At 41.5% G+C, this 16,675-nt stretch overlaps 1 protein-coding gene and 1 long non-coding RNA gene across 3 annotated transcripts in view; one reads left to right on the forward strand and one right to left on the reverse strand.

The window, feature by feature from the left end:
- osbpl5 (oxysterol binding protein-like 5) overlaps window positions 1-16,675 on the reverse strand; it is a 57,606-nt gene that overhangs the window by 30,724 nt on the left and 10,207 nt on the right. Inside the window, exons 2-3 of one of the 2 annotated variants that reach the window (XM_080002121.1) lie at window positions 14,798-14,859; window positions 1,361-1,450 (exon numbers count right to left, since the gene is read on the reverse strand). In XM_080002121.1, the coding sequence (XP_079858247.1) occupies window positions 1,361-1,397 (37 nt within the window). In that variant the 5' untranslated portion in view covers window positions 1,398-1,450; window positions 14,798-14,859. The remainder of the gene's footprint in view (window positions 1-1,360; window positions 1,451-14,797; window positions 14,860-16,675) is intronic. The other variant, XM_080002122.1, reaches the window with a different exon arrangement.
- LOC307231424 lies at window positions 12,947-14,311 on the forward strand. The gene is made up of 3 exons (XR_013844203.1): window positions 12,947-13,073; window positions 13,183-13,295; window positions 13,441-14,311. It is a non-coding gene; the product is annotated as an uncharacterized lncRNA (long non-coding RNA).

Below are 16,675 nucleotides of genomic sequence, written 5' to 3' on the forward strand. Positions count from 1 at the left end.
TCACACACTAACACAGTTGTGCACGCTAGCGTGAGGCATTTGCATTTCAGTAAAAATTTAAGATCTGTATGTTTTGTATGGTGACCCTGGTTAATGCTTCAAGATTAAACTTCTCAGCATTTAGTCCCACTTGCCCGCTTTAAGAGGAGTTTCTCCCAGTCGTGCAACATAAACAAAAAAAAAAAAAAAAAAAAAAAAGAAATCCAGTGATAATATATTCTGGTCTGATGTTTCTGTAAATTGGATTTTTCCATCTTTAAAATATTGGTATGGGTGTGAGGTTTTTTTTAAGGATGGTACAAAAAAAAACTTTTCATGTTTCCAGTGGATCAATGAAATGATTGGCAGTTTTTGTGCAGTGAAGTCTAATTGATCTTGGCTTTGTACATGTTTTTACAGGTGATTAATGAATAGTGGTGGTACTGCTTTGCGTGGATGGCACTGACACACGCACGCACCAGGAAAATGCAAGGCGGGACCACACACCCAGAAGGCTTTTTAGTTAGCTGTGCCACTGAGATCAGCCACCGAGACAGAGCAGCAGCAGCTTTAAGAGTGAGAAAATTAATTGTGCTCCCTGTCAATTCAGTGGCACAGACAATTACCTCGTCCCATAGGAATGCATCATTTATATTGCAACTTGAAAGGCTGCAGCCATGACTTAAACTACTCCGTGGCCCACTTCACACACCCAATCTCCATCTCCAATTCAATGCCTTACTCTTTCTGGTAGCATCAAGTAAACTCGTAGTTCCACTTTTACAGTCATCATGACTTCAAGTTAATGAATAGTCACAGAGAAACATATTGGGTACCGCAAACTACTGTCTTACACAGACACACACACATTCAGGCACATCATTGTGGGTATCACACTCACAAAAGATTTTGGAAACGTTACCTATAATGTGTCTGCCTTCATTACTGGAATGGGCTGGTGGGAGGCCAGAGTCAATTTGAAGTGGAAGATTTTTAATGAAATCACAACTCCTCATTGATAAAAGCCAAGAAAAATGTACTAATAGCTTTTCACTTTGTTTGACCTCTTCCAATCAGCTCAGAGAAAAGATCGCCGTTCATCTTGGCGTCTTTGAACTCCACATCTTTGAACACCCGCCTGTTCCCATTTATTGTTTTAGTGTCTACTTTGGTAGTGAAATAGTCCTCGTCAGTCACGTTTGGAAAAAAATCATTGGCTAAATCACCAAGTAAAACTGTTGAACACTGTCAAGGTACTCAAAATTAAACTGAAAGGTCTGGCAAGTGAGGAAGAAAACAAGAATAAGAATGTATTTCATTAGAAGGGTGATACAGGGTGCGCCCCGGGTAGGGCGCACCATATACAAGGCTGAGTCCTTACCGCAGCGGCCTGGGCTCGATTCCGGCATTTGCTGCATGTCATCCCCTCTCTCTCTCTGTCCCCTGCCTTCCCTTTTTCTCCGCACTGTCACTATCAAATAAAGAAAAAAAGAAAATCTTTAAAAAGGCTGACATACTGTATTTTAACCTCAATATTTCTAGTAAGAAAAATGAAATAAGAACCGCATCAAAGTCAAAGCATCATCATCATCAAACAATTTTAAATGATAGCGCGGCCCTAGTTTTGTGACCTGCCAGCACAGATTTTTCCGTTTACATTCCAGTTGCCTGTTTCATGTCATAATGCTGTACAGTACAAGTTTTGATAAATCTTCACCACTGGACACGTTTCTAGTGTCACATGGTACGTAGTGTCATAGCGTGGGATCACTGGGCGGCGGCTCCCCCGGGAGAATGTGTGAAACGGCATGGTGAGCAAAACTTTGGTAAATCAAGGTAAACCATGACCCATCACCTCCAAAAAAGACTGAAAACCCTTGGACAAAAAAAGGGATTTTGAAATATCAATTGAGGTTGAAACTTGTCCTGAAATACTTAATTAAAAAAAGCAAACGCTTGTAATGTAGTGTCTGAATGCAAAATGAATCCTTCCAGCAACTAAAATCACAAGTGACAGAATCAAATTAGGGGTTTTAAGATGTCAATTGCATGAAAAATGAGGCCAGATGTTATACAAAAGACCATATCAGGGCCTTAATCTATCATGCCATTTGGTTAAAATGTCACGACTCCACTTCCACTCCGAAAACTGAAAAAGTGGAGGTGTGAAAATGCTTCACCCAATTTGAGTCATTGCATAGCACCCTGAATTATATATAAGGGCTATGCAAATTGGATCCTTTCTCTTGCTCCATTTCCAGTCTCTGCGGCAATTTTAAAGGCTCAGTTACATCATGACAAGGCTTTTTTTATAGCACTCGGAAAAACCTCAATGGCAGATAAGGGAATAATAAGATGTGGAGGCTGTATGACGAGTGAGACAGAGAGAAGCGTGGGGGAAATGGCTGTCTGATGAGGCCATAGAAAGGGTGGGCCACATGGGAGTCAGTGCGCTGAAAGCCTGCTGGAAAGAGAAGAGCATGCTTGTGTGTGTGCGTGCATGTGCGTGTGTTCGTGTGTGTGTTTGTGTGTGTGAGTGTGTGTGTGAGTGTATTCGGGTAGGCCACTACCTGTTAGGCAATTCAACATCATCATTCATCAGGTTGGATTAATATTAGGCCTGGGCAGGGTCAGACTGGAACTAAAAATTGGCTCTGGACTTTTTTACTCAGACCAGCACACCACAACCAGTCCATGGATACTCCACCACCCCCGCCCCATGGATGTACATACTAACACACCCCACAGCCCTTGATACATCACTTATAAGTATAATGGATGGATAATCTAGGCTACTGTAACACTAAAACAGAGCTATTTTGGGACCAAGTGAAAGGTTTGTTGCCAGCAGGCCACCACTGTGAGGATACCATGATAGATTTAGGCAGTGAGTATTTCATGAATGTTTATATTTGAACAGGCCATATAACCTATTTCAACACAGGAAATAAGTCAGATCATGCTATTGCCAATTTGATCACATGATCCTTGAAACTTGAAGGACTTAACTCTTCAGGGCAGGTCTATAAACAATAAATAATTACAAACATCAGGTACTGACTGTACACATTTATTTCTTAAGTGCAGTTAAACAATAAATCATGTTCAAATAAACAAACAAACAAACTAATAAATAATATAAACATTTTTATAAAAATGAAGTACTGTACATTTCTTTGGCCTGCTGCTAAGGTACAGACCATTACTCCTGGCCTGGGTATTGCTGGTCTATAAACAATAAAATAATATTAAAATAAACAAACACCAGCTTGTATATATTTGTACTAGTACTAGGGTATTAATGGTCAATAAATTATAAATAATACCAAAAATTTATATTTCTGATGTTTAAAGGCAGCACAGAAGCATTTCTGACAGGTCTTGAATGAAGCGGTGCTAGAATTGAGAAAATCCCTTGCAACTTGAAAAAAAAAAAAATAATTGCTGTTGCACGTCCCTTCGTGTTAAATACAGCTCTTACAAACCATTAATGTCGGTGCATATTCCCAGGATAAGGAGGATCATCAAGTGTGCAATTTCATTTCATGAATGGATAGTTATGTGGCTGGATTATATAGAAGAGGGAATTGGTAAGTAAAGTAAATACTAATGATACTTAAACAGGCTTATACTCCTGCTTATACTCCTTTCAGCAACACTCACACTTTTTAATAACACTTTTTAAGTCATTTATTAAGTGTTGTTGCTAGTGATCACTTATCTTCATGCACATTGTAGCATCAGCTTGAAGTGACTTCATTTTTTTGATCTCTAACCTTTTCAACGCTGCCTTTCCTCATTTTACTCTTATTTTTGTCCATTTTGACTGACTTGGTCATGAATCGACCTGTTCACGCTGTTCTACTGCGTTCATTGTACTGTTCATTGTTTGCTGGGATTTGAGGGGAGGGGGGTTGAGAGCGTTGTCGTTGGCCCACTTTGATTATGAGAATTGAAATATTCACAGGAATCTTGAACATCTTCTTCCACAGCTAAACGCTGCGTGGAGCCTTGTACAGCAGCAAGGAGAGAACATGCTGACCTCAGCCAGCTGATGCCACCCACCCAACATTTCTCATCTAGGCAAGAAAGTCCTCTGTTAAAAGGGCTCTACAGCGGCACACTGGCTCACCAGCCGCATGGCCCACAAGATAAATGGACACCACCACATACATAACACACTTTCATGGTTTAAAAAAAAGCAGTAGGTGAATACTAAGCAAGTCATCCCCGCTAGGAGTGCAACTCCAGCTCTTTTGTCATCGATAGGAAGCCAGCCCAAGGGGCAAGGGAATGTAATACAATACGGCTGCTCTTTCTCTGTAGGTCTGCTGGCCAAACAGCCACCTTGCTTCAGCTTCCCTCCTTTCGCTGTTGTCAGATTGTCTCTTTGTGAGGGTTTAATCCTCATAAAAAATGCACACTAACAAACACATGCAGTCACAGTTACGGAGCAGATCGTCCCACCTACAGTATAGACAGATGCAACCCAGTGAGCAAAGTTTGTACTAAGAATACCCCCCCCCTTAAAAAAAAAAAAAGAAAAAAAAAAAGATATTATAATCACAATCACTAATCCCCTGACAAACTGTTCCTTCAGAATCATCTCATGGGGTTAACTTTACTTAAAATGTCCATCTTTTAGGTAAAGGATGTCCACACATCACACAAGTGCTCAGACTGTGTCCTAATTACTTACTACTTAATTAGTGATACTGGCCAACATCTTGCTGTTGCAGTTCCCCCGTAACCAGCCATTATTTTCCTCATCCTATACTGACAGTCTGGGTGATATATTGATATAATATTGTTATCATGATATGACACTAAATATCTTTTGATATTTTGTTATCACAATACCGTGATATAGTTAAATGTTGTCCTTAAGGCTGGATTACAGTAAAGTAATGACCTTTTCTGAAAGTCATAGACTGTTCTATCCAACTATTCTATTCTATTCATGCTTGGTCATCCACATTACTATGAAAGCAGAATCAGAATTATTTTATTTTCCCAAGTATATTTGCACATACAAGGAAAGTGACTTGGGTGAGGTAGGTGCATGAAAGACAAAAAGCAACGCAATATTGGCAAAAAATTTACCAAATAGTGAACAAAGAATCAACTGGTTTATCAAAAGTTATTAAGAACTGTAAATTATGTAAGTTGTGAAAGGCAAAGAGGCAATGAGAGGGCTAGAGGTCATGAAATGGGTATGAGACATGTACACTATAATTGGAACAAATATAATATAGATTTTCGTGTGTGTATGTATATTCATTTGTATTGCACATGTTTATTTTACACAGGGGGTAAGACTTAGGAGAACCAATAGTGATACCCAAAATATCCTCAACTTATCGATCTATCAAGATATTCGTCAAAAAAATTTTGTTATTTAATTTTAACAATATTGTCCAGCCCAAGACTGTCAGTAAATGACCGGCTTTCAACAGACATATACATTGGTTTATCTAGGCCAGAACAGACCTGTTCATCTATATATACTATGTGGGTGTTTGTGTGTTATGTGTATATATGTGTGTCACCCCCAGGATGCCAAACCTGAATTTCTTTGACCTCGAAACAGACACAAAATAAGGAGATGCAGCATAAAGACTGAGCAGGTCTAAAAGTCTGAGTGTAGCCAAGAGAATGAGGGGCTGGACTAGGGCTTTTGGTACAATTACATTAAAAGTTTAGCCTCAGATCACCATCTCTGCTCAAAATAACAGAGAGAGCCCAACGGATGTGAGGTAGTGGGTTATTTTTAGAAATTATTGTGTGACCCTATAGAGGAATGAACACCATTTGTTTCGTGGTGTTTTTTTTTGAGGGGGAAAGGCTGAGATCAAACATGCAGCCGGACGAGGCCACTTACCGACCATCAGCGTCACAATGAATAAACATGAAGCTCACCCTGAATCCCTCCGTATCAAGCTCATTAAATCACACTTTGCTTTGCTGATCAAAAGGGGGCACAGAGCGCTCGGTCTTTTCCCACAGTTGGAGTTCGACAATAGGCGGCACAGGGGCAGTCAGACGTCGCTAGTAATAAATATATGGGCAATTTAGTCATTAGCTTTGATTCATTCCTCTCGATATTCTGATCAGATTTACACTTCCGTGATCCCTCATCTGATGTTTTTGTTCATTTTGCAGTATTTTGTCCTTGTTGATTCCATTTGAGAAGGCGGAAGCACCCTCACTTTAAAAATAAAAGATAAAAATAAAAAACATGTCAAAATTAATGAACTGACCAAAATGTTTTACCAAAGTATGTTTCTAAAACCAGAAAACAAAATCAATATTAAACAACTAAAATTGTGAGCCATCATCGGAAAATGGTCAGGGGCTATGTGAAATGTGTGTGCTGACAAGCAAATTGGCTAAAACTCAATCTGACTTACTGACTCATACTCTTCGGTATGGTCCTTTATCGCACCTATCCATGGATAAATATGGCAAGGCAGGAAGTTGCCCATCAGGAAGCAAAGGAAATAATTATCTTTTCCATTGAACTCCAACTACACTATAAAGGGTGAGATAACAATAGGGCCGATTTGATTTCTGCACAAGGTTATTGTGTAGCAGCAGAGTGATTCAGAGCTGGCATATGTGACTGGACATGTGGACAGAAATTAAGCCGTCATCCATCTGCTGACCCCAAGTGTGTGAACACCATGGTCTCTAATATGTTCAGTAAATGGACACAGCATGCACAATATTGAGCTTTATGAACAGAATGCAGTGCTGATAAGAAGGTTTCGAACTATATAGGTCTTTAAGGGCCGATACAGATACCGATATTTGGTTGCCTTGGCTGCCGATACCGATATTTAGCGCAGTTAAATTTGTTATTTTCAAAATTCTTCACCCCCCCAAAAAAAAAAATCGAAAAAAGTGTAATAATAATTCCAGGGTACCTTACTGCCTTTAAATGAAGAAGTGTAGGGATGTGTGGTGTGGTTTGAGCAGCCTCACCTTGGCTGCATATCTGTTGCTCGTTGGTTGGTCTAACGAGCAACAGGTAAAACCCCCATCCTCACACACACTCAGGAGAGGAGCCCTTGTCATGACATGTCCATCTGCTCCTGGCCTTATTCCAACTAGCCCACTCTCTAAAATAAACTGGTGTTTCTGAAACCCTGTCATCTGTGTCTCTCTGCCGGAGGACCCTAAAACGCCACTTGGGCGCTGTGTGGTTTTTTTCTTTTTTCCTTCCATTTTCATAAATAGCACATGCAAAGAAAATAAAATTGCATTTGCAAAATTAAAGTCCATCACAGCTGTAATCAGACCAATCAGCCTCTGAACAGATCACTGTTCTTTTACACGCGGAGCAGAGATTGCTTCTTAAAGAATTGTCGCCTGTCTTCCCACGACCCGGTGGCAAATGCCCCCAGTCCAGTGGTTAGGAACCTTTGCATTGGGGAAAATAGTGATGTAAAAACACTAAGTTGCTATGAGGCAACCATATATATATATATATATATATATATATATATATAGATAATTATTATTAATTTTTTTAAATCAAGCCCAAAAAACGAACTGTGATTTTTTCACGCGACTTCACAAAAAAAAGAAGCCCAGAGTTGCGTAAGCAAACTCCCTCTGTCTCTCTGCCCCCACTCTCCCTCTGTGCGGTTGCTGTGGGGTTAATCGGAGAGTGAGAGAGAGGAGAGACGATGGAAACGAGGCTTTACGGAACAAACAGGTTCTGCATTTTAACGTAACATCAAACTATATGTATATAAACGGTTGTCTCATCCTATATCTCGTTTGAAAATATATAGATGGGAATATATCAGGGTTGCCTCTCCCTCCTACGTCAAGTGGGGGCTCATTAGAATGAGAGTATCTCCACCCACGGCTTGAGAACTACCTTTGCGAAGGTGCGCCATTTTTTTCCTCGCAAGCGTCAGACCTGCAAAACATTATATCGAAGCTAAGCACTAAGCATGGGAAATGCTCTGTTATTGGCTGCACAGATCAGCACAAATCACTACACCCGCCCCCAGCCTGAGAGGACAGAAGAGTTGAGTGGATAAAGTTTATTTTTGATGGCAATGTCCAAAACCGTGACAAAACTGCAGAAGAGGGAAATGTAAGCATTTAAAAAATAATTGTGCTGTGTGTTTCTTTTGCCGTTTAGCACTAGCTAACGCTTATAGCTGAGGTCATACATTAGATGTAACTTTCTCGGCGTTACTTGCTGCGGATCCACAATAACGTTTACAGTATTAGTTTGTTAGTTGAATGTCTGTAAGATGAACTCCATCTTATCAACACTCTTAAATAGCAGGAGAGTAAAATGACAGAATGGGTGGTGATGTTCTCGGAGTGTTTCTTGCTGCTGATTTCATAGAGAGTCACAAGAAGTTTACTGATGTGCCCTGAAACCCGGAGGCCATTTACCTCCGCCTCCGTCCAGCAAGTAGCTGGAGTGGGGTGTGGGGAGCAGTAGCTCATTTGCATGTAAAGCTACAGAAATAGAAACAGCCGGTTGAGAAAAGGAATGAAACAGAGGGGTATAAAGGCATGACAGAATGCATAATCTGAGTGGTATTTTTTATCAAAAGACTTCAAAAGACGTGTTTTGGGGACCTCAGAGACCTATATTAACTCGTTGAAAAGGAAAATAAGTGGTGACCTTTAAGGTCACTTAATGTAGTAAATCAGAGGAATTGTGAGTGAGTGAGTGAGTGAGTGAGTGAGTGAGTGAGTGAGTGAGTGAGTGAGTGAGTGAGTGAGTGAGTGAGTGAGTGAGTGAGTGAGTGAGTGAGTGAGTGAGTGAGTGAGTGAGTGAGTGAGTGAGTGAGTGTGTGTGTGTGTGTGTGTGTGTGTGTGTGTGTGTGTGTGTGTGTGTGTGTGTGTGTGTGTGTGTAAAACGTGCATATGAGAGAGACAGAGACAGAAAGAGAGGGAGATGAAAACACTATTACAACAGTAGCTCGGGGTCCTGTGGGGTGGACCATGGGTTGAGACACTGAGTCCAGTTCGTGTGTACTTTGCTGTTTAATCATATAACTCATGCACTGCTTAACACGCCAAGAAAAACAGTCTGGAAGAGACTGGAGGTAAACACTCCCTGGCTGCTGAACATGAGAAGACAATTGGCGTTTTCTCGCAGCTGGCCATAGTTCTGTTGTAGCCTACAGAAAAAGGTTAAAACCAGATCTCAAATGAACACATTCCCAGGCTAAAAAGGACAGGCAGGGTCACTACTTCTGTTGTAATTCCACTATGCAAAGCCAAGGATCCGGACTGAAAGACGGCTTAATCCGCTTGGAAGAGTGGCCACTTGCTAGCGTAAACACCTGGTTGCTATATTTAATCCAGAAAAATAGATGTTCAGAACAGCTGACTGTCTTCAAGACTGTTTATCCAAAAAAAGCCAGTGTGGGTTAAGACCCAAGAACACTGCCATGGCCAGGAGTACAGAAATACACCCTGTAATAACGTGGGAAGACATAGAAATAGAAACTAGTCATTAGAAATTATCGTCCCTGGCTCAACGAACATTTCCTTCAGGCAAACGACCTGTTTTGGGGCTTTGTTTATCTCTCCGCAGCATCATTCTGCAGCCGGCTGTCCTCGTTCAACCCCCAATGCTCCATCAGACTCCAAAGCATTACGACACACCCTGTAAGATGCCGATCACCCTTCGTTCAAATCAGTCCAGTGATTCAGCCACGTTCTGACTTCCGGTTGGCAAAGCCACGATGGAATCACCCGCTTGGAAATGGGGTCTTCAAAAAGGGGCAAAAACGTGGGCTTTACTGCTCCAACTGATTCTCATGATACCGGATAGTTATTGGGCGGGATCTCAGTATCTATTTGAGTTTTATAAAAAGCAGGGCTCCAGACTGCGACCAAAATGGTTGCATATGCAACAAAATGAGAGAGAGGAGGCTGGTGGAGAGGGAGAGCCAACAAGAGGCCCAGACTCAGACTCAACTGATGATGAGAGTGCAAGGCTGCAGGGAGAGTGCAGGTGCAGGCAGGGAGAGACCGACTAAGCCAGTGAAGAAGGGAAAGTACTACTTTCGACCACAATGGCTAACGCAGTACCCGTGGTTGCGGTAAAAGTGGAATGCTAAACTTCTTACCAGGTCAACACAATTTAAGCTTGGAACTTTGAAGTTGCACGACAGTGAGAAACACAAAATCTGCAGGGACCGATGCCTCACCCGAAAATCTGAGCCCCTCCCCATTTTTTTTTGGCAGTTAGATGAGCGTTACTGCTCAACGGAGGAGAGTGAAGTTCATCAAGTTCAATGCTGCCTTTAACATAGCAAAAGAGGAACTCCCATTCACAAAAATTAAATCCCAGTTCACACTGATGAAGAAGAACAGGTGCCTGTGCCCAGTTTATAGGAGTGTCAAGACAACCTCCAACCAAGACAAACTGGTGACAGAATTGCCTCCGCCCCCTACCTATCATTTATGATAGATGGTGCCACCGACGTCTCCGCCAAAGAATGTGAGATTGTCTATGCCTGTGTCATTGATAATGGAAGCCCGTCCAATATCCCAATTGTCCATATTGAGGTTGAGTCACGGCCATGCAGAAGGTAAGAGGTGTTTGTAGCCCGTTTCCCACATGGAATCCGTAACATTGCTGGATAAAAAATATCCGACAAAGGCAGTAGGTAGTCGTTCCCACATAGCATCTGTGGTGTGGGGATGGTGTGGTTTGAGCAACTGTCCTGGGTCTAGGTAATTGGGGCCCAGGATCAGAGGCTGCTGTCTGTTGCTCGTTCATTGGTTTAACGACCAACAAGTAAAACCCCCATCCTCACACAAGTGTCACACTCTCAGGAGACTCCTGGGCTTATTCCAACTAGCCCACTCTCTACAATAAACTATGTGTCTGAAACCATGTGTCTCTGTGCCGGAGGTCTATGAAAACGCCACTTGAGTAGCGTGTGGTAGGCAAAAGTGCTTACAAAAGTTCCGTATTGAGTCTGTTCCCATATAGTTAACTGTTCATGCTCGCACGAGAGGTGTTTAATACCAAGCGAAACTAGGCAACAGAATCGTTTTTTAGACCAGCGCTTCGTTCCCCGTCTCCCCACCCCACAGACTTCCCTAAGCTGACTGAGAGGGGACAGATCTTCCCCTTTCCCAGATGCAATAACCCTAACCCAAAGTCATTAAATCAGTGTGATCATTTCTCTGCCTCTGGAGAATGAACCACCCGTTCTACCGCTCCCTGTCCGCTCCCTCCTTCCCCAGCTCTGCGCTCCAGTGGCATCAGGTACAAGCCCGTACAGCACCCCAAACGGTAAAAGACACGTCTAGTGTCAGAGTGGCTTCTTTAAAAAGAAAGAGGATAAAATTGAAGAATACAAAGACCTGTCTCCATAAACACTGGACGAGATTCCGTTTCTTGTCTTTGCAGCCGAACTCCACGGTTCTGATGGGACTTGCTTAGATTTTTTTTCTTCTCGGAAACACTAATAAGTTTTGAAATATTTGTACCAAATAAATATTCATAAAAACCCACTATTTGTGCTTTATCACAATTCAGCTCCACCCCTACTTTACGGAAATGTTACTGCTTCCATTCCGACATACTTGCATTCACAGCTGTTCCGACAATTTGTTTGTAGTTTCAGAAATGTGATACTGAGAGAGTGGGGAAATTTACGGAACGACTTTTACAGAACAAGTGAAAAATAAATGTGATCTCTATTGTAACGTTATCTGAAAATAAACTGTACTTCAGTACTGTAAAGCCGAGTTTTTCCAGCTGAGCTGCGTGCATGAGTGTGGGGGGGCTTTGGCGTGAGCCGGGGCACAAGCCAAAGCCGAGCCGCAGGAGCAGCTTATGGGTTCTAATAATTTAAAGAAAAAGTGTGCTCCCATTCAATAAAATATGATTCATTTTACAATACGTCCACTTGATTTGTCCACTTCAGAGGACAGAACAGAGAGCTTGTCAGAAGTGCTGATTCATGGTACATGCTCCATAAGAGCAGTGAACATTATGGATATGATTTGGATTGTGACATCAAAGAGAAGATAATAATGTTAAACAGAACATAGTGTTGTGATATGAGTAAAATTAGGGGGAAAAAAGTCAGATTACAGAATGTACAGAGCGGACACGGATGTGGTGGGTGGAGAAGAGACATGCACTTGCAGTAGTGTTGAAAAGCTTGTCTCTTTTCAGTGAGCCAGTGGCCTCTTACGGCTCCCAAGCATTTATTTTAACTATGAAATTGTATGAAATATTTTGTTTATATTTATTCGACAAGAAATAACATTATTCATAATGATTTGATGTGACTGGACTCAGTTAGCATCCTCTAAAACAAATTAAACAATTATAATGAAAGCAAGACATTTAAATGAAAAAAAATCCTATTCTATTGTTTTAAATAAAGTTTTATACTGCCAATACTTTTCTTAACTCTTATTTATTGTTACCTGGTAATTGTACGTTTTGTACATTAATATGTTATAATAATTGTCCAAATCCTGTTGGTTTCGTTTATTTTTTAATAGGCCTACATTTTCCATTTCGGACAAGTCCATCTGGCTATCGGGCAAGGACAACATCGCAGCCACTTGCCCGAAGGCATGTTTTTTCCCGAAGAGCAAGGGGCTTAAAAAGATTAATGTCAAGCCCTCTGCCTATATACGTATTAATTCTCTGAAATCTAAATGTATTATACCTGATAACTTTATATTCTGTTCTATCTAAAGATTAGAGCTGGGGTTGTTGAGTGTAAAAAGGGATGTGTCTAAGACTGGGCAAGCATAGGACCTGCTCCATCTAATCTGGAAAAACTTCTCACTTCAGCCCCAAATCAATGAGCGAGCTTAAAGCATTGGGTGGCATTGGCTTAAAGTATCAGGTACACATATCTACTGTATATATAAAATCTGATGTTTATTTCATGTTAATAAAATGTACTAAGAGTTTTAATTGTTTTTTGTTCCCCTTTTAAAAGGGGAAGCTGCAAAGCTGGCAGAAGGCCAACCAATCAGCCAGTGTGCCCCCAGACTGCAAAGAGCCATTGAGCTGACCTGTGAGTCCACAGTGGAACACCTAAAGAACAGATTTAGCAGCCTACTTGGTGGGTTGTTCTACTTTACCATTATATCATAAGCACACTGACATGTTTACAGCACTGTTGACAGGCCTATGTATTTTCACCTTTTTCTGTCTCTGTCCCTTGCTGACAGAAGAGAACATAAAGGATACCCCAACAGTCAAGGCAGTGAGGTGTTTCCATGTCTTCAACCATGAATCTTGGCGAGACGATAAGTTGGAGGTCCTGGACCATGATATAGAAGAGGTGAAGTTTCTCTGACAGCACCTGCCCACTATCCTGGGCAGGTGAGTTTTTTATGCTACATCTGTCATTTCTGTTGACATTTAAGACTGAAATGATGTTGATGAGGACCTTTTTTTTCCCTTCTCATTCTTCCATCTCGTTCCAGAAATGGGTGCAACAAAGAACAGGCAGTTCCAAGAGATGAAAATGACAATAAACACGTCATTCACAGATAATAGCTATCTTGGATCGTGGGAAGTCATGATGACAAAAGAGCCCTACTGCTCAAACTATGCAGTAGGCTCTGTTATTTTGAGTGTGATTTGGTCAATTGGTTTGATCAGTATATTCGTTTTTTTATAGAATATCCTACACCTGGTCAAAATCATGCTGGTGCTCCTAATATCTGCAGCAGTCTGCGAAAGAGGCTTCTCATCACAAAACAGAAGTCAGACGTGCCGTATCAGTAGGCATGTCTGCATACTGATACGGCAGAGGACCTCATCTGAATCAGTGTTGAGGGGCCAGAACTGATGGACTACGCTGCCAGGCAGGGTGTTGAGCTATGGTTCTCCCAGGGAATGAGGGTCAGGAGGCCCAACTATAAGAGCTGGCCCCTCTGAGTTGAATTGCAGGGGGTAAATGAATGCTTCTGTTGCGTTAAGTTAAGTTGAACTTTATTCGTCTCCAGAGGGGTAATTGGTTGTGCAGCAATAACACAAGATCAAACACCCAAGGCAATTAGTTAGTTAGTTAGTTAGTTAGTTAGTTAGTTCCTCCCGTTCCTTCTGGAACATTGGCAATTAAGGACAACATAATAAAAAGCAAAAACAATAACTGTTGTTATGCTTTGCTTTTATTTGATAACATTTTTGTTATTTTCTTATTTTTAAATTATAAATTGTAAATCATAATTGATGACCAATTTTGTCAGCTACTGGTCGTAGCAGAGAAACTTCAAATATTTAGCAAATATCAAGTTTGGAGTCACTGTTAATCTTTACATCAATCAGCAAATCTAGGGTATCTAAATTAAGACAACCATTCATCAGCATGCAAGGTCATTGATTAGTCATGACTCAATATTAATTTTATCCAATATTGGCTCACAATTCGATGATATATTGACATTTAAAATAATAATGACAATGCTACCAACTGTTCAGTATACCATCTGACACGCCTTACAAAAATACATCACAGAACAAATGCAGTCTAATACAGAAGTGAAATATTATGATGCCTTTCAACTTCCAAACAAGGTTTAATCTGCTTTTTCCAACATGGCGCGCTAGTGATTCCTCTGTTCAAAGGATTGAATAGTGTCTTCAAAAGAGAGTGACAACTCCTCAAAATTAAGTGGACACAGACAATTGTAAACAGTGGACGTGTGGACAGTTTGACCAGGAGGCTGAACGGCATATGCAAACCAATTGAACGATTTGAGTAACTAACAGTCTCCAACAGAACCATGCGACTGCTAGGCTGCCTTATTCGGGCTGCTGGAATGGCGCTTGGCTTACCTTTCACCTTAGGCGCTGGGGGCACGACATCCAGAACCCTCAGTTGGAGCACCCCGTCTTACCTGCACGGAGACAGAGCGCGAAAGAAGCGGAATAAGGTTTCACTTCTACTCAGGCAGTGCACACAGACAAACTTCCCTCCCACTTCCCTTTCTTCCCTCCTACTGGTCACACCACCAGAGGCCAGGGTGGAGCCCTGTTCAGCCACAGTCTGGGCCAAACAGCATGTTTATCCTTCGCACACACCATAGTCATTGTGGAACGAGAGACCGGTTATATTTATATTTGTTTCAAAGCCAGGTGTTCTTTTTAAGAATAAAATGAACACTGTTGAGACTGGCTACTCACAACCTGCATTGGTCTAGGTATATCAAAGGGAACACAGGTTTTGCAAAACAGGTAGTACATGTAGAACCCCTGAAAGCACAAGTGGTTCTGAACTTATATATACTCTGGATTTGAGAGAAGGGTGTTTCGTTGATGGGAGTGAGATTCTATTCAGAGGGTGCAGTGTTTACTGAGTCAACACAACTACAGCAGCAGTTATGACACACTACACACCACACTACACACACACACACACACACACACACACACACACACACACACACACACACACACACACACACACACACACACACACACACACACACACACACACACACACACACACACACACACAGAGAGAGAGAGAGAGAGAGAGAGAGAGAGAGAGAGAACTGGTGTGCTCCGACCAAACAAAACACACCCTGGTTGGAAGAAAAGCCAGGAAAATTGGAATGCAGAGGATAATCAACTCCTCTGTTCTTGTTCAGTTTAATTGAGGCTAACGATTTTAACTTCTCGTGATATGGATGCACTTGGCATATGGAGATTCAAAGACTGTCTGGGATATATTGCCAATACTCTTAACTTCCCCCCCTCCCCCCCCTGTGAAATGCTGGGTAATCCCGTCTGAGAAAAGAACAATGCAATCTGGAACAGCTGGGTTGTGTGATAAGCCATGAATCAGAATAATATTGTTTCATATCATTCACAACAGCTGTCGACAACAGCTTCCCCTCTGCAGTGCAAAATTTGAAAATCGCCTAACTGAGCATTTCAGTATTCCTCCAATCTCTCTGCTGGATCGTCTACCCATTCAGGGCTCTTGCAGTTCAAATTTGTTTTTCTCCACCATAAGCTCAACAAGTTTGAATGGAACGAATTTCCTGACTAACAAAATATTGCATGACTTTTAGTAGATTTCACATGAAAATTGTATGAGATTCCTTATGTTAAGCATTTCAAATAATGATTTGGTCTTGATAATGTAACAGTACCGCAAAAGTGGGTAATAGTCGATGCAGTCCCGCCCAAATATCGCGATAGTTCACAATAGTTGCACATAGGCGTTCACGCAACGTGCCTGTGGAAGAGATCTCCCGTTCACCACACGAACAGTGACGGGCACCAAGCAAGCACGCTTGAGGAAATGTATGTGTAGAATAATTTTAAATAAAAAAGGAATTTTACTCATTTTTGGGTTCTCAGCATGAGAAATACAAGGTGTGGCATGTGAACTGGTTGATATGCGTGAGTCTCATGGTCAAAGCCTGAGACTTGGCAGCTCTGTATGACAATTATTGAAAAACATTTTTTATAATATCATTTTAGTAGCCACTTCATCACAGGACCATCCGCGCCACCATGTCCAAATCCTTAATTTACTCCCTCGCCCACATACATCCTTTTTGTGCGCGAAGGTGAATGAGCTTTTGTCCGTGCACTCTACTGCTCCATCCGTCACTCCCCCGGTCCTGCGGTAGACAGATGGACAGACGGATGGACGGACGGACAGGGGAATACTTTCATACTGTGAAAAAATTGCATATGGTG

The sequence above is a fragment of the Zeus faber genome (assembly GCF_960531495.2).
Source record: "Zeus faber genome assembly, chromosome: 6".
In the NCBI taxonomy this organism is placed as follows: Eukaryota; Metazoa; Chordata; class Actinopteri; order Zeiformes; family Zeidae; genus Zeus; species Zeus faber.